We start from the raw sequence: 18,913 nt of genomic DNA on the forward strand, positions 1-18,913 counted from the left end.
GAAAGGTTATATATTACAGCTTGATTTTTTTTCAGAGCTCCTGAGCACCTGTTGCATCCATTGACTTCAACTTAGGTTGTGGTTGCTCAGCATGTCTGAACATTGGTTTCAGTGGAGCCAAGAATTCACCCTTTATGTCTATCATTTGGTGTTATTTCAGTGAGCTGTACCCAAATTCAGTACTCCTAAGTGACATTGCCAAGTGCAGGCCCGGCCTTAGGGCAAGGCGAGCAAGGCAGTTGCTTTGGACCCTGCACCTTCAGGGCCCTGTGCTGACCAGCACCCGGCCACTCGCTCACTGCCCTGGCTGGGAGCCGCCCGGCCACGTGGTGCAGGCAACCACAACATGCCACCTTGGGCCCCGCAAACTCTGTGGCCGGGCCTGGCCAAGTGGGTTGGCACCTGGGAGTTTATAATATTGAGGAAGAATTGAACCAAAATTAAAATAATTGTTTGTTTATGTTTTGTTTTTTGTTGTCAAGGGGAATGTAAAAGAAACATCATTATGTGGATGGACCATCGTGCAGTCAGTCAAGTGGACAGAATCAATGGAACTCAACATGGTGTTTTGAGCTATGTTGGGGGAGTGATGTCTGTAGAAATGCAGCCGCCTAAATTGCTGTGGCTGAAAGAAGTGAGTATGTTTTAAATTGTGACAGTTTTCTGGCTGATAGTTAAAGGCTTTGACACTGTTCATATCCTTAAGAATGAGATTTAAAAAAAAAACCATTCAGCATTGGGCAAACACTGCTTCTGGGAAGGCAGTAGGTGTTTCACCATTAAGTAGGGTAGGAGCTGAGGGAAGCAAATCTGGAATATTTTTGAAAATCCCACCCTAAGAGCTTCCTTTTTTTTTTTTTTTTTTTTTAAACTGACTGCTTCTAAATTTCTGTTTAATTCAATATTTTCTGTTTAGAACACATAATATAATTGTGTTACTGCCATTTTGGGATCAGATATTTTGTATATGCACTTTGTAAAAGGAAGACAGGATTACTGATAAATAAGGTATGGAAATAGATGAGACTTTAATTACCTGGGTATCCTGCCTATCCTACTTACTCTCAGGAGTTGTCAGTGATATTTCTGGGAGGGATCAGCAGTCCTCGTTATCTCAAAATTGATGTGTCTTGCCAGAAGGATGGTGTCAGATGCATTGCATCCAGGAGTGAAATGATTCAAGATGGCTTTGGTCACTAGTACAGAAATGGCTCAGTCAAAATCCTTAACACACTTGCAGGCCTCCAGAAAAGCACCTAACCTGTTCAGTCCCATCTGTAGGAACTAGCCCATATATTGGAAGAAGACACTCTATTGATAATGTAGAATTCTAATGCTATCTCTTATGCTTGAATTTTATATGTTGTAGGTTGACTTATGGCTTCTTAATAATAACTGTTAGATAAAAGAAAGAATGCTTGCCACTTGAATGTTACATAACCTCCACCAGTCTGGCTTTTACATTTGGTGTCAGTGATGCTTACTGTAGTCGTAATGAAGGCTAAATGTAAATTACATTGTCAGCTGTGAACAGCTGACTTTTCTTCTCCTTACAAACATGAAACATTGTATAGTAACAAGGTGCAGATTGGGGAAGATCAAGGGAGTTACTGGCAGAAGCAGATACTGACAGATTAATATTAATAGAAGATAATTAATGTTTGTGGATGCTGTAGTAAAATATGAATATCCATCTATTAAATACTTTCCATTTCTGAGCCATGAGTAGCATGAAGCTAGTCATTTTATAGTTTGATATTTGCATTATTCTTTATGAAAGTCTTAAAGAAGCACCCTAACACATTAGCCAGTGAGGACTGTGCAGCATGTGGTAAAAGGGTGATGTAAATTCACATTCTCTCTCTCATTGTGGGAGTATGGAAGAAATTGTAATTGAATTCACAGGGCAGTTTGCAGTGACACTGCTATGTACCGCTGCGGGTTTGGGGCTAGAAGCAAAAGCTCATTTTAGCCTGCAGTAAAAGTGAAATTAATCCCTCTTCAATGGACCTGCACCAATTAAGATCCATGGTAACCCTTATACTAGTGGAGACCTTTGTGCAGGCCTGCTGTAGTAGTATTAATAGTTTATAGATGAGTAAACTGGCACAGAGAAAATGAAATGCAATTATATTCAGAAAAATACCTATGGAATGGTATGAATCTGCAAGTTTCACAGTCACATCCACTTTTCTGATTAAAGATAAGGGCTTTTTTTAAACTCCTGTTAGCACGGCAGAAATAAGACAGAAATGGCAGAGTTAGCTAGATTCCAGCGGAGCTTATGCATGAAGTATGGTATTAAGTCCTGATTGCAGGCTTTTTCTTTTTTTTTTTTTAAACTATGAATGATGTACATTCCAAAAAGCTTGACTTTCAGATTCTAAAGCAGGGATGGGCAACGAAGGCTTGTGAGAAGGCTGCTTGATATGGATTTAAATGGTTAACCGGTTAATCAGTAAGCCCCACCCTCAATGGGTGAGGCTTACAGGTTCAAGTTAACTAGTAGGGGCTGGAGCAGCTCCTCGCCCACCGAAGGCAGGGGGCTGCTCCAGCCTCGCAGGGACCACTGCAGGCAGGGGCTGCTTTGGCTGGCAGGCCTGGCTCTCCCACACAGGTTACACACTGGATGGCCCCGCTCCTGGGGAGCTTCACTGCTGGTTCTGCAGTCTACAGCTTATATGTATCGTGACAGACAGCTGGCTAAGCCAGAGCTCTGCTACTACAGCCTGACTGAAAAGGGCAATGGAAGCCAGCTGAGCAAGCCCAGGCCTGAGGGGTTAATAGGAAGCAGCTGTGGGCCTCATTAGCCAGCGGGCTAGATAAGGCAGCCAGAGGGGAAGTGAAAAGGGAGGAGCCAGAGAGTGGCTGAGTGTGCTTCCCTGCTAACTAGAGAGGCTAGCTGATCTGGCTGCAAACATAAAAGCTCTGTAAATAGAAGGGGGTGGGAAATCAGCATGGACAATAAAAGGCACAGGTGATTGCACCAGAAAGGGGCTCCAGTTGATTTGTGACCAAAGAAGGGGTCCCAGGGCAAGGGCCTTGAACAAGGACCTTGCCACGGTATATAAGCTTTATAGCCTGTGGACCCTATCTTGCCCACTCCTGATTTGCTCTGACCTTCTCTGTATAACAGGACACCAGCACCACCCAACCACCAGCCTACTTAACCCAACAGCCAGAAGTAGACCAAAGTATTATGGCCTTCAGGCAACAAATCTGTGTGCTGCTGGTGGAGAGTAGGAGGAACCAAGCCCCACTAGTGCCCAAGGGCCCTGACATGGCAGGGAACTGATTAAGTGAGAGATACCCAGATGATCTTGGCAAGCAACCTGTGTCCCATGCTGTAGAGGAAGGCAAAAAAACTCCAAGATCACTGCCAGTCTGACCTAGAGGAATATTCTTTCCCAACCCTACATATGGGGATCAGACCCTGACCACATGAGCGAGACTATCCAGCCAAGCAGAGAGAGGAAAAAAAAGTCAGAACACCAGCCTAGTCCATCTAGCGTGCTGTCTCCAACTATGGTTATCTCTGTTGTCAGAAATAATAGAATGAAGTTATCATTAGAGAGAAAGCAAATACGTGTGGAAAGAGGGAAATAAATAAATAAAAACAAGAGTAAGCATGAAAGCAAAGTTCTTTCATCTAAGTATTCCTGCAAGCCAGCCTGTGTTCTTGGCTAGCTCTGTAAAAAGGGATTTATAGGGATTTTTTTTACGTTAAAAATTACACAATACATCAATTGTTCTCTTGATTCAAGCATCAAAACCATCTTTACTAAAGGCCATTGCTGTTCCTTCTCTGAGCTTATTTTCCATTTTGTGTTTCTTTGTAACTGCTAAGGTCTGTGCATAGCTGTTCATTCTTTGTTCTCCCTGAGAGTCTTCTCTCAGCAAGCATATTTCTTTAGAATATTTGCTAGATAACCTGGCGCTGTACATTAATCCAAATGATGTTGTCTCTGTGTAAGATCATTTGGGACACAACCCAGGGTACGTCTACACTACAACGTTAATTCGAACTAACTTAGTTCGAATTAGTTAATTCGAACTAAGCTAATTCGAACTAACGTGTCTAGAACTAAAAACTAGTTCGAATTAGCGTTTTGCTAATTCGAACTAGCAAGTCCACATTGAGTGGACCCTGAACAGGGCTTAAGGATGACCGGAAGCAGTGCCGGCAGGGCATCAGAGGAGGACTTAGAGCGTGGAGATGCTGTCTCAGGCTAGCCGAGGGCTGCGCTTAAAGGGTCCTGACCCCCACCCCGGACAGACAGTTCTAAGGGGTGCCCCGCTTGCAAAGCAGTCCTGGCTTGGATTGCCCGGAGTACCCACACTGGGCACATCACACCACTCGGACATCAGCCCGGCTGCACTTGCCGCAGGCTGCGATCTGGGGAGAGGGGGCAATCGGGGGGCTGCAGGAGAGCTTCCACCCCCAGAAGCCTGCAGAGCCAGCCCAGTCCTCCCCATCGGGGGCTCTTACCCCAATCCTCCCTCACCTCCTTCCACTTACCCTTCCCTAGCCCCCCTTCTTATTGATGTACAAAATAAAGATAACGTTTCTTCCAAGATTGACTCTGTCTTTATTGAACAAAACTGGGGGAGACTGGGAAAAGGAGGTGGGAGAGGGGAAGAGAAAGGCTGGGAGAGGGGAGGGCAACTAACATGATCAGGGGTTGGGAACAGGTCCCAGATGAAGAGAGGCTACAGAGACTGGGACTGTTCAGCTTAGAAAAGAGGAGATGGAGCGGGGACAGGATAGAGGTCTCTAAAAGCAGGGGTTGGGTGGAGAGGGTGCATTCATAAAAGTTCTTCATGAGTTCCCATAAAGAAGGACTAGAGGACACCAAAGGAAAGGAATGGGTAGCAGGCTTCAAACTAGTAAGAGAAAGTTGTTCTTCAGAAAGCAAAGAGTCAACCTGTGGAACTCCTTGCTGCAGGAGGCTGTGAAGGCTACAACTAGAACAGAGTTTAAAAGGAAGTGAGATCAAGTCATGGAGGTTGGGTCCATGGAGTAGTCTTAGCCAGGGGGTAGGAGTGGTGTCTCTGCCCAAAGTTTGTGGAAGGCTGGAGAGGGATGGCACGAGACAAATGGCTTGGTCACTGTCTTCGGTCCATCCCCTCCAGGGTCCCTAGGGTTGGCCGCTGTCGGCAGACAGGCTACTGGGCTAGATGGACCTTTGGTCTGACCCAGGACGGCCATTGTAAGCTCAGGGCTCAGGGTCGGGGGTCTCAGTGAACCCCCTTGATTTTCATGCACACCTGCTCCTGGGTGGCCAGGCTGGCAGCTCTCCTGCCCTAGACGGCCACTTTCCTGTGCCTAGTGCGGAGATCGTGGACGAGGTCCACGATGTCCCCACTAGCCCAGGAAGGTGCCCGCCTCTTGCGGTCCAGGGCAAGCTCCCGGGAGCCGCCAGCCTGGTCCCGGGAAGAGGGGGTGGGCTGGGGGACATCGGGTGGGTGGCTCTGTGCTGTGCCAGGTGCAGGGTCTGCTGGCTGGGTGCTGGCAGGCTTGCACCTGGCACGGGCACCGTAGCCAGCCCGTGCCCCTTTAAGGGGTCCGGGGCCGGGAGGGGGGCATAGAGTTTCCCTGGTGTTGGCCAGAGTGGCCACTAGGGAAACCTGGGGAGGGCTAGCCTCCCACTAGTTCGAATTAAGGGGTTACACACCCCTTAATTTGAATTAGTAAATTCGAACTAGGATTAATCCTCGTAAAATGAGGTTTTCCTAGTTCGAACTAAGCGCTCCGCTAGTTCGATTCAAATTCGAACTAGCGGAGCGCTAGTGTAGCGGCTATGAATGTTAGTTCGAACTAACGTCCGTTAGTTCGAACTAACATTGTAGTGTAGACATACCCCCCAGTCACTAACCATGAAAGAACAGACTATAAGTAGCACATGACTTTGTCAGACATCTACTAAAAAATTAGATGCTAAAATCTTGTAGGTGATCTTCTCTGGAGTGCAGTAACACCGGACTTTCTCTCTGTGGTGGCAAGATAAACAAGTCTCCAAAGTTCTTTACAACTTTAGAGCTCCTTTACCTGTTGCATTAGCAGTTAGATGTCTCTGTAAGGTGGAACTCTGTTCATTATTAGCCAAGGGCTGGGAAGCTCCATCTAGTTCACCTAATAATACGGGCCACATGGAGCCATGCAACCCTGGGATGCTGCAGAATGAATGCCTTCTTGAGTGCCAGGATGTTCACAGAATGAGAGAACTGCAAGGACGCTCGAGAGGTCATCAAGTCTGGTTCCCTGCCCTCAGGGCATTAACAGGCACTGTCTAGATCATCCCTGACAGATATTTTGTCTCGCCTGCCCTTAGGAATCCACAATCTTCCTGGGCAATTTATCCCAGTGTTTAACCATGCTAACAGGTAAGAAATTTTTCCTAATGTCCAACCTAAACCTCCCTTGCTGCAATGTAAGCCCATTGCTGTTTGTCCTATCATCAGTGTTTAAGAAGAGTAATTTTCTCCTTCCTTGTAACACCCTTTTAGGTACTTGAAAGCTGTTATCAAGTCCTCTCTGTTTTCTCTTTTCCAGACTAAACAAACCCAGTTCTTTCAGTCTTCCCTCCTAGCTCGTGTTTTCTAGAGCTTTAATCATTTTTGATGCACGTCTCCGGACTTTATCCAGTTTGTCCACATCTTTCCTGAAATGTGGCACTCGCATGTTGCTACATCCATTTATCAGTTCTGATTAATTTATTCCCCCAAGTGGTGGCTGCTGGACAGTGCATAAGGAGGCAGAGAGTTGCGTCTGCGTCCTTCTCCTTGTCTTTCCGTGTCCTATGGGCGTAGGTGAAGGTAGGGCTGGGGGAGGCAAGCCCTCAACCCCTCCCCCAGCCTCGTATCTCTGTAAAGCCCCTCCCCCCACATCATGGGGTGATGGGTTGGAGCACGGCCCCAGTCTTCCTGGCACGTGGCGTCAGCCTCCCCAGCCCCAGAGCATGTGGAGGGGGCAGGCACTTGGGAGCAGCAACACTCCACCCCCAGGATGCCTACAGTAGGTGTTCTGGGGGCAGAGGGTGGTGGGGCTAGCCTGGCAGTTTGGGAAGGTAGTGTCTTCCCCCGCCTAGCATTCCTGCCACACTGCCCTATCCCTTTGTGGTTCATGCGGTGCACCACCAGAAGGAGGGGGAAGGAGCAGTCTCTGTGCTCCTCTGAGCAGTTTGACAATCTGCCTAGCTACTACTAGGGTGCTTCAGTGATGAAACAGGCCAGGTATAATTTTGTCTTGATAGAGGGTCAATGGCAAAGCTCACATCCACTTCAGCAGGACAAGGATTTTGCACCAAATTTTTGTGTTTCAATGTAGATACTGTACTTTTTTTGCAATCTTAGCAGAGCATTGCACAGAACATATACTGGCAATCCATAAGGTTAGTCACTGGGGAAATGTTTCTATTGGCTGGACTTTCAGCATAAGGAAACATTTTCTTTCGGATTTCTAATTTTTGTAGCTCATGCCCTCTTTCAGATTGTGTTTTTGGATGTGTTTTCTATTACTGATGCCAGTGCATTCCCATGTCTCCCATGTTTTATTTTTTTGCCCTGGAATACTGAGAGACCCGAACCACTTATCAAAATCAAGACTTTAAATATATTCTATTGTGCGGTATAATAGATTAACGGAAAGAATCTTTTCTGGCTGACGTAGGTATATATAGTTGTCTTTGAAAAATACTGAAGTGGCATATTGTAATGGGGCGGAACTCACCTCTTGTGAGCACCCCTCTTCTGACCGAGCGTGTGTGTCTGCGCTCTCTGTTTAAAAGCCTTCTTCAGCAGCTGAGCCCTCTATCTGAGTCACATACATCTGGGGTGCAATCAAACACAAAACCCCTTCCGGGGTACACCTTTAACAGGGGCCTGTCTTGGTACTCTCTCAGTAGTGCCTCTTAGTCTGTTCCCCTCGGTCTGGCCCCATTCCAGAGCAATGTGGGGCTGCCAGGACTTCCCCTCCTGGAGGCAGCATCCTTGTCCTTATCTCAGGCCTTTATCTTAGAGTCCCATAGTGACCTTCGGTCTCCAATGTGCTCTCCACCTGGAGCTATCCACAGTGCTGCTGCTCTCTCAGCCAGGCAGTCTCCTGCTCTGCCCACCTGGAGATCTCCAGAGGAACTGACTGCTGTCTGGTCCTACAGCTCCTTTTATAGGTCCTTCCTGGCCTGTGATTGGCTGCTTCTCCTACAGCCACTCTAGCTTCCTTGGAGGACTCCCCTATGGCTTATCTTCTGGGATGGGGCATGGCAAGGCCACAAGCCTCCAGGAGGGAGCTTCAGAGCCTGGTCCACCCTGTCAGACATAGATTCTTTTTTTTTCTGTCAGTGTTATCCCATGCCGTGTCCCCATGTTATTTAAGATAGGAAGTATGAACATTGGCATGCCAACATTGCCAACTCTTCCAATAGGAAGTATTTTTCATAAAGTGCTAGATCTTGAATTTTTGATTTGTAAGGATTTCATCTTTCATTTTTTTAAAATAAAGTAAGTGTAGTAAGTAGGTGTAGGATTAAAATCTTGAAAACATGACACACAAACACTTCAATTCCTGAAGATAATATATAAAATGAAGCCAAAAGTTATTTTTCTAAGAAACCTCCAAAAAAACAAAAATCCTCTTTCTTTTTATCACCATTCCCATGATTTTGTGAGCCTGACTCATGGTTTTTGATTGCTTTGGATTGGAAATACTGAACATATCAAAGGAAAGCAAACCCTGCCAAGGTTGAGATGCAGATTATCCCATTCATATCCAGTAGAGCAAACATATTTAGGAGGGATGATTAAATCAGTTAAATGATTTTGTATTAATCTTTTAACTCCAAAAAGAAAGATTAATAAATAAAAAGTTTGCTCTCGAGCATTAAGGGTATATCTACACAGCAGCGTTATTTTGGAATAACGTTATTTCGAAATAACAAAATGTGCGTCTACACAGCCATTATTTTGAAATAATGTCGAGATGGAGGACTTCTTGTTCTGATTCTTGCTCTGATTCCTGTAACTCAAGGAGTAAGGAAAGTTGAAGAAAAAGTGTTCTTCCTTCAACTTCCTGCTGTGAAGACAGTGCCAAAAGCCGAATTAAGCTATTTTGACTTCAGCCATGCAATTGACATAGCTGAAGTTGCGTATCTTAATTTGACTTTTCCCTTGCTGTGTAGACGTACCCTAAGAGAATAAATGCCTTGGAAGGCTGTTGTGTTGTATCAAGGGTCAGATCAACACTACTTTTGTTACATTTGTTAACATCTGTGCCCTAAATACTTGTAGCAAAATACTAACTCACTGGTTCCAGCATGTACATATTCCATGCCTGCACAAGTCTTTGATGTTTAGTAGTATACTGGAATGCTATAACACCAACCTCTGGGCAACATACCAATCTTGGCTTTAATTAGAACATTTTCTGGGGCTGTAAAAATACTGGTATTTAGCAGTGTAAGAGGTGATGGCTTTGTAATAGTATGCATTTCCCAAAGAGCTGTCTGTTTAGGATTAGGATTCTAAAGCCAGTATTGTATTGTATCTGCCTATACTATTTAACTTTTGTGCATTTTAGAATTCTATCAGACTTCTTTTGGCACAAGAATGAATAGATGGAGCATAAATTCATTGGCAAAGTACATCTTGTATGTCATGGAAGCATAAAAGGATGTTATAAGAATATCTAGCGGAAGGTACAGTATAACCTCTAATCAAAACCAGGAAGTATTAGAACTGAAAAAGATTTGCTGTCTTGACTAACATTCTAGATGGTCTGTTGACTTTTCCCTGGCTCCATATAAGAGATGCTAGTTCAGCTCTGATATAGCACATGATCCTCTGCATTCCAATGCTTTTGCTCTACCACTGGTCCAAAACATTAGCAGCTGTGACCATTAACCATTTGCTTGCCAATACCAGAAGGACAAATTGGTTGGACACAATTGTCAGCAAAGTAATTCTGTTCAGATGATGAATTGGGAGATAGGTGTACATTAGGTATGTAAAGGGGTAACTGGTTACCCAGCTGATGCTTACCAGTAACTGGATAACCAGTGGCCTGGCTAGAGTAGCCCCCCCCCCTGTGTTGTGCTACTGTTGGGGGGGCTACTCCAGCCCAGCTGAGCCTGCCACATTGCACCATGGGGAGGGGCCTGCTTTATGATTATGGTGGGGTTTTTTTTATAATGGAGATTGCCTATCTCCTAGAACTGGAAGGGACCTTGCAAGGTCATTGAATCCAGTCCCCTGCCTTCACAGTAGGACCAAGTACCATCCCTGATGAATTTTTGCCCCAAATCCCTCAATGGCCTCTGGAAGGATTGAACTCACAACCCTGGGTTTAGGAGGCCAATGCTCAAACCACTGAGCTATCCCTCCCCCCAAACTGGTGTTTAACCAGTTAACTTTTTAAACAACAGTTTACATCTTTAGTGTACTTGAGATATTTTAAGTAGAATTGGGTTAAAAGCTTGATGTTGAATCAAGTTCTGGGCCAACATCATCTTACTGCATATAAACTGCAGATTCATTGTGTACATTATACAGTAGTCCAAACTGTTCACCTTTTCCTTTCTGTTATGTTAATCTGACCACCTTGAGAAGCCATAGGAGCAAATCCTGTCTGCAGACTCCAGAGAACCCGTGGCAGACTTCTTTATTGTTGCTTGGCCTGCCACCTCCTGACTGTAGACTTAAAAAAATGAATGTCCCTGGCTAGGAGACGTTCAAAGCAAGTAATTTTGAGTGACATTGCTAGCCTTCAGCTGGTGATGATATTTCCCAAAGGAAGGGGTGTCAATCCCATCATTTCCATAATTTAAAATTAAACCAGAAAAAAGCACCACTCAAGATTATAACCTTAGCAAATTAGTCCTGTGTTGGTTAGCAGTGGGGAGGGGGGAGGAGAGAGGCAAGATGACCTAATGGAACTTTTCTGCATGCAGTCTCTGACTCAGAAAAGGTGAAGTGGAAGATGACCTAATGCACCCGGAGGAATGAGATGACTGTATGGTTTGGGAAGTAGATGATGATTCCTACTTCTTGCTGGTTTCCCATTACTTTCAGGGTTGCTGTTTCTAGGGTGATGTTCTATTCTTCTCTCCAAACCTTAATTGGCTCATCTCCTTTTTACTTTGTGGTCTTTTGTTTTCTTTTCTTTTGTGAGATTTGTTTTCTTCTCCTTAAACTTCCATTTTCATATTCAGAATCTTTGTGGCCCTTGCTCCCACTCCTACAGTATTACATGCTTTCACTTGGAACAAAGAAAAAGAGGAAAACAAGAGAGAGGATTAACAAGTTGAATCAGTGATGATCCGGGTGAGTCTGGTAATACTGTATAGGACTTCTTACTTTTGCATCACAGGTTCAAATGCAGTCTATTTAAGTAGCAGCTGAATGACTTGACTATCTGATAGCTGATAGTCTGGAATAGGGTTGCCAGGTGTCCAGTATTGACTCAGACAGTCCAGTATTTTCGCCTCCTGTCCGGTAAAATAAAAATTCAGAACATACCAGACACCTATAATGTCCAGTATTTTCTGATTATTTTCCCTTCCAGGAGGCAAAAATACTGGACACCTGGCAACCCTACAACACACTCAGCAACCGGGCCCACCTCCTGGTGCCCCCCCGACCTCCTGCCAGCCCCTCCCTCCCCCCCCGGCTCTGCTTACCTGGTTCCGCAGGGGCTTGTCTTGTGGCTGGAACAAAAACAAAATGGCTGCAGGCAAAAAAGCCTCTTCTTAAAGGGGCCATGCTGTCTTATTTTTGCTCAACAAATTTGGTCCCCCCCCCTTTTTTTCCCGGTGGCTTTTTTTTGAGGGGTGGGGGTGGGGGTGTGCTCAGTATTTTTGGTTAAACCATTTGGCAACCCTAGTCTGGAATTATTTGTTAGGGGTCTTGACCAAGTTCTCAGCAAGCAGGTATCCATGTCATAAAATTGACACCAACTATGGGTTAAAATAGAACTTTTGTTTCCGTCTCAGCTGCCTGTCCAAGGAATGACTGGCTAATCAGACTGAAATACTCCAAACCCATAGAAAGGCCTTGTTAAAACACGGTGAAAGCAAATTTGTGGGGGATTGCGGGGCACTGCGCTTGTCTCTTGCTTGTTCACTTCCTAGGGTTTTCATGGAATTTTAAAGAATTTGGTTTCCATAAATACTTGCATATATAACTTTGAAATTTGCTTGCTGTGAGCATTAGGGATGAGATAGAAATGGGAATCATGAGTAATTTTCTTTTCACATATAGGAATTTTCTCCTCATATAGGGTTGCCAGGTGTCCGGTATTGAATCGGACAGTCCAGTTTTTGGGCCCTCTGGTAAAAAATTTCAGAAAATACAGGATATGTGCAATGTCCAGTATTTTCTGGTTTTCAGGATGGGCGCCCGAGGAAAGCTTGGCGGAGGTGGGGGAATGGCTGGGAGGCGGGGCGCGATCAGCGCTGGGAGCCTCTGGTTGCATGTGACGCCTTGGGGAGGAGGAGAAGCCCCGTATGTGCTCCTGAGCGCTGTTCAAGCATGTTGTGGAGCCACACCTGGACTCACTCGTGCTTCGCCGGGACCGTGCGCAGGACATGCAGCGCCTTGGGATATGCACGTGGTCGGGTAAGTCCTGCTCCCTGCCGGCCGATTCGCTCCTCCCTCCTCACCGCCCGACCCCCTCCTAGCGGCCGGTTCTCCCCCACTTCTCCTCCTGATCTTCCCCAGCCAGCCCCGCCGGTATTTTTTTTTTTAACTCACCTGGTAACCCTATTCTCATGTACAAGAATGCTTTTTTACATGATGGATAAACAAGGCAAACAAATAAACCCTTCTGATTAAGTCACTAATATAACTCTAAATGTAAACCTCATTGGAAGTACTTTAAATATTCCTGGATTATATTCCAAATTCATATGAAAGATTAAAATAGGTTCTTTTTCTCCTTGTAGACAGTCTGAAAACAGACTCTTTCCTCAATTTACTCATTATTCAAAAGGATTTGACAAATGTTCTTGCACTATTTAACTCTGCCGTGGTCACAAATAGTACTCTGAGATGATGCTGTTTTATTTGTGGTTGGTCAGATAAATTGCATGGTATTGTTTTTGTTCTCTAATTGGATGAGTGCAGAGGTGCTTATGGGACGGACATGCATGCATGGAAATTTAAAATTCGTTTTCTATGAATACTTACACATGCACCTTTGAATTTCACTTGCTTCAAATATTTATGTCAGCGCAACTCAACAGAATAAATGTTTGTGGAAGTGAACAAAACAAAAAAATGAGTATGAGCAAAATAAATTAATGCAATAGTTTGAGTGAAATTTGTTTGCAATGTTTATCTGGCTACCAAACTCTTATATTATGCATTTATTCTTTTCAGAGGTCGCAGAATAATGTTCCATATTTATTTTCTGCCTGAAAATTTTGCTGTGGACTGTGCCAAAACCCAAAGAATGGTGGTTACATTTTTCTTTAGATTAATGACCTTTCATTTCAGTTATTTTGTAAAAAATATTTTCCCAATTAAATCAGTGGTGCTGGAGCACATTTGGGTTCAGAGTAGTGGTGCACCGGGAATAGGTGTTTCTTTGGTAATTGTGTCCAAATGAAATGCATGTATTCTAAGGTGTTTCTTTCACACCTCATTTATTGTATAGGGAACAGAAGCAAAGAAGATACTCCTTTTAGCAATAATCTCTTAATAGAGCAAACTGCCAGGGTATAATTCCTTTGCAATTAATAGCTAAAGATGGATGTTTCTTGAATCATATTTCTTTTTCTTTTTCTGGATCATTGCCCAAGGCTCTCACTATATGCAACTGTTCAGTTTTTTCTTTTTATTCCTATTATTCCATCTTCCCATCCTTGGCTAGCAATAACCAGGAGAAAAGCACAACATCCGCCATTACAAATATGCTTGTTGGTCATGGAGTGAAGGCAAATGGCTGATGTGCTGATGGTCACAGAGCCAGCGACTACTTTATCCCATAGTCTCTGAGTTGCTCTCTTTACAGATGGCTTTTTGTTCTCCCTGTTTTAGATGGCTGAAAAGGTTATGTTTTTGCCAGAAAGTAAGCAAACTTCTGTACTGTAAGGGCGTGCCCAAGCTACGGAATTCTGATTTGACAGCTAGATTTCATGAACTTCACATTTTTGGAGAAGTTTGAACTTGGGTGTTTGATTCAGCCCACTTTTAGAGAAGATGGGCAGCCAAGGAAATTAGATCAATCACCTGGTTTGAACTAGGGTTATTTGCTTCTGGCCCACGGTGCCATTGGGGTTCTGATGGCACTGGCGGCTGGTTATGGGATATGAAATATAAAGCCTTTCACCGCTAGATCACTTAACCATTTTGGCAATGGGCCAGAGTCAGTGCCATCCACTAAGTATTTGGTAGCCTATTATATTGTTTTAGGCTAAAGTAACAATATAAAAAGATGCCTTTGCAAGAGCTCTAAGTCTCCCAATGCTTGTTTAATACTCGTATTATACAGGCAGTCCCCGACTTACGCGGATCCGACTTACGTCGGATCTGCACTTACGAACGGAGTTTCTCGCCCCGGAAGTCGGGGTGAGAAAGCCCCGTTAGTAAGCTGCTCCGGTGCCCCTGGTCTGCTGGAGACCGTCTCCAGCAGACCAGGGGCACCGGGCGGGTTCCCGCGCTTCTGAGGCTTTGCCAGAGCAAAGCCTCAGAAGCGCGGGAACCGCTGCTGCTGCCCCTTGAGACCCGGTGCCTGTGGTCTGCTGGGGACGGTCCCCAGCAGACCACAGGCCCCCGGACTGAAGCCGCAGCCGCGGGGGGGTCCCGCGCCTCTGAGGCTTTGCCAGAGCAAAGCCTCAGAGGCGCGGGGAACCGCCGCTGCTGCCGCTTTGACTGAAGCGGCAGCAGCGGCGGTTCCCCGCGCCTCTGAGGCTTTGCTCTGGCAAAGCCTCAGAGGCGCGGGACCCCCCCGCGGCTGCGGCTTCAGTCCGGGTGCCTGTGGTCTGCTGGGGACCGTCCCCAGCAGACCACAGGCACCCAGACTGAAGCCGCAGCCGTGGCGGGGTCCCTCGCCTCTGAGGCTTTGCCAGAGCAAAGCCTCAGAGGCGCGGCACCCCGCTGCCGCTCTGCTCCCCATGTCCCTGGTCTGCTGGGGGGGGGCGCAGCTAGTGTGCTCCCCCCCCCAGCAGACCAGGCTTTTGTTTTGGACTCTGGGGCAGAGCAGCTGGGGCGCTGCCGATTGGTCCTGCAGCGCCCGTGGGTACTACTGGACCAACCCGGCAGCACCCCAGCTGCTCTGCCCCAGGTCCTGATTCAGCCGCTGCTGGTCAGTTTCAGCAGCGGCTGAATCAGGACGTCTGGGGCAGAGCAGATGGGGTGCTGCTGGGTTGGTCCAGTAGCACCCCAGCTGCTCTGCCCCAGGCGTCCCCAAGTCAGCTTCTGCTGAAACTGACCAGCGCTGACTACAGGAAGCCCCAGGCAGAGTTGCTCTGCCCCGGGCTTCCTGGAATCAGCTGCTGATCAGTTTCAGCAGCAGCTGACTTGGGGACGCCTGGGGTTCTTAAGTTGATTCTGTATGTAAGTCAGAACTGGCGGTCAGTTTCAGCAGTGTCTGAATCTGGACGCCAGTTCCGACTTACATACAGATTCAACTTAAGAACAAACCTACAGTCCCTATCTTGTACGTAACCCGGGGACTGCCTGTACTCATCAACATTAAAAAGCAAACTTTCACCAGGAACAAATTAACTCAACTCAGCTATCCATGCAACTGTACAGGCAAACCCTGCAGGTCAAGGTGGAAGCATGCTGACAAGGCAGTGAGAGGAAAAAGCTTTGACTTCTGCACTTGTTCTGTGGACAAATAGTGGACTGTAGTCTTTGGTGTCATGGATATCAGCCAATCATTTTCCATGTGGAAAAACTGTTCGTTTTTGTTTTTTAAGAAAGAGACTCATAGGACTCTTGTTTCAAGACAGAAGCTGGTGTGTAGACACAGTGGCAGGGTAATATTGCTGTGCCAAAGAGCTAGGTTTGATTTGTGTTCCCAATCTTTCTTTCCTACTCTACTGGCCATAAGGTGCTAAGAATGCTGCAGAGGCAGTAAAATAAACACCCGAGGGAGGAGATAGCTTGCTAGTGTTCAAATGTGTCACCCCAAGCTGTTTCAGGAATGGTGTTTATAGGCTCCTCAGTGACAGTGTCGGAAAGAGGATTAACTGTGGCTTATGGTTTGGGTATGAAGAAAGGAAAAATGAATGGAGGAGAGACTAGAGGGGCCCCAGGAAAGCACAGGGACTGAATTTATTTTCTTTAAACATGAGTTTGGAGGATGAGTCGCAGGATATGAATATGGCATTGAGAATGTTCTTTGGACTTTTCCACAATGCTTTTAATGTGGTTGTGGATTCCTTCACTGTGAGCGAAAATCAAATAGTGAACTTCAGCAAATGTAGAGAATATGGAGATGTTTATACTCATATGAAAAATGCATCAAGGAATTACAGTATATGATTTTTGTTGGTGCTAGCTAATACTGTAGTGACAGAGTTTCAACATGACAAAAGGATGAATCATTTGGACACTCAATGAGACACCGTATCATAGAGTTGCTAACCTGTAACTTTGTTGGGATTCATGAAATAATGAAATCAGGGCTCAGTGACGTTCTTTACTGAATAGTGAGGTTTGAGTTACATGATTCATCCTAGCCTAGTGTTTAGACAGAAATCCTACTTGTACCAGTAGCTTATGGTATGTATTGTCAAAATAGCCAGGCTGACTGACCTTCTGAATTAAAATGTAAAGGGCCAAACTCTCACAGGGAGCTAGGGCACGTCTACACAGGAACTAAACTCGAAATAAGCTACGCAACCTGAGTTACACTAATTGTGTAGCTAAGTTGAAATAGCTTATTTTGACTTTTGGCGCTGTCTACACAGCAGATATTTTGAAATGGAGCACTCTTCCCTGACTTCCCTTACTCCTCATACAATGAGGGTTACAGGAGTTGGAATAAGAAGCCCATTATTTCAAATTTATTTCAAAATAACAGGCTTGTTGTGTAGATGTGCACTGTGTTATTTTCAGAATGACTAATGATCATACATGTCTGGGAGCAAAGTGGTCTGAATAGACATCCAACTAGTGCTTTTTAGGATTAAAGACTGTGATTAAAGTTTTTGTTTTCAGACTTCATTAGAAGTACAGTCCTTTCTGTGAGCCCTAAAGGCTTGAAACCAGAGAAAACATGGAGATGTGTTCTTTGGATGTCCAAAGCCAAAATTATGCTCTTTTTTTCATTCTTTACCTGGCTATGTCTGTCTTTTTAACATTACATTTTTGCCATATTATTGGCTTTATAGATGCCACTCCAGTAACTTTCTGGGATTTTAAATTTGCCGTCACATAACAAACGTAGTCAAAAGATTATTGTAGTGTTCTGTGTTAAACACAAAGTTCAGCTGGAAGTACTTTTTATATTTATTTAGAATACAGGCAGTCCCCGAGTTACACGGATCCGACTTACGAATGGGGTTTTTCTCGCCCCTGCAGTCCCGCCGCCCGCGTCCTCCAGAGGGAGACGCGGAGCAGCTTTTCCTCACTGGTCTGCTGGGGGTGGGGCTGGAGACAGCAGACCAGGGAGACGTGGAGCAAAGCCACAGAGGACCCGGGCGGCGGGACCACGGTGCGTCTCGGTCCGCCGCCCGCGTCTCCCTGGTCTGCTGGGGGGGGGGGGGCGGGGTGTGCAGCTAGTCCAGATTCAGCCTGTTGAAACTGATCAGCGGCTGATTCCAGGAAGCCTGGGGCAGAGCAACTCTGCCTCGGGCTTCCTGTAGTCAGCCGTGGTCAGTTTCAGCAGCGGCTGAATCTGGATGCCAGTTCCAACTTACATACAGATTCAACTTAAGAACAAACCTACAGTCCCTATCTTGTATGTAACCCGGGGACTGCCTGTATAGGCTTTCTGGACATTTACTATGTTTGTACATTTTTAGCACAATGGGGCCCTGATACTGGTTGGGGAACCTGGTAGCTACTGTAATACAAATAATAAAATAGTAATTATATGTATTACTATTAGTATTTAAGCTTTACTACATTTTAAGACACATGGCACTCCTAAAAGTTAACGCAGCTCTGCCAAAGCACCTCTGTCGAACCTGGAGCACCTTAAGCCTTCTATTCTACCTACATATGACTATTCTTCATCATTATCACTTTTTTCTAGGTGTCATGATTTTATTGCGAGTCTCCTAATATTTTGTCAAGTATCAGAGGGGTAGCCATGTTAATCTGGATCTGCAAAAGCGACAAGGAATCCTATGGCATCTTATAGACTTAACAGATGTATTGGAGAATAAGCTTTGTGGGCAAAGACCCACTTCGTGAGATGCATGTTTGATATTTTGTATAACTTTCAGTCACAATTTCTGAAGTCATGTAATTACATGAGAATCTCAGCTGTCATTTTTAAAAAAAGTAATTTTTGAGTCCACCTGGTTTTTGAGGGGGAAAAAGGCTCAAAAAGCAAGATGTGAATAAAAAGATACCCAATTTAATTTAAAAAATGTTGTGTGGGTTTTTTGTTGTTTAACACCACCTCATCATTTTGGAAAGCCTGGCTCATGAATTTTGAAAATTTGTGTTTGGCAGCACTAAGTTATGGTAATGATTTTGTTCCTACGATACTTAGAATTTGATAGATTGATAAGTAGCTGCTCGTGTGGGCCATTATATATTGTAGGCCAATGATCCTTGCACTTTTTTTCATAGTATATACCATAACTTAATGGAGAACAACGCTTGGAAAACTTCATTCCCATTCACAATTGTCCAGACCACATCCTCTCCCATTCTTTATCATTTGACATCTTGATGGCAAGTACAATGATTGCTTACATGGAAAAGTAATATTGAGAAAATATTTATTTAATTTTAG

At 45.1% G+C, this 18,913-nt stretch overlaps 1 protein-coding gene across 12 annotated transcripts in view; it reads left to right on the forward strand.

Annotated features, from left to right (window-relative positions):
- The window catches only part of FGGY (FGGY carbohydrate kinase domain containing), a 312,982-nt gene that overhangs the window by 127,578 nt on the left and 166,491 nt on the right, over positions 1 to 18,913 (forward strand). For 11 of the 12 annotated variants that reach the window (XR_012905874.2, XR_012905876.2, XR_012905877.2 and 8 more), the window contains one exon: positions 483 to 634. Coding sequence is in view for 3 of the 12 variants with exons in the window: in XM_089780444.1 (XP_089636570.1) it covers positions 483 to 634 (152 nt within the window). In the remaining 9 variants the exon portion in view is untranslated. Of the gene's footprint in view, positions 1 to 482; positions 635 to 11,772; positions 12,610 to 18,913 lie in introns of those variants that run through there. The other variant, XR_012905878.2, reaches the window with a different exon arrangement.

This window comes from Pelodiscus sinensis, chromosome 9 (assembly GCF_052426305.1).
Source record: "Pelodiscus sinensis isolate ZL-2025 chromosome 9, ASM5242630v1, whole genome shotgun sequence".
Taxonomy (NCBI): Eukaryota; Metazoa; Chordata; order Testudines; family Trionychidae; genus Pelodiscus; species Pelodiscus sinensis.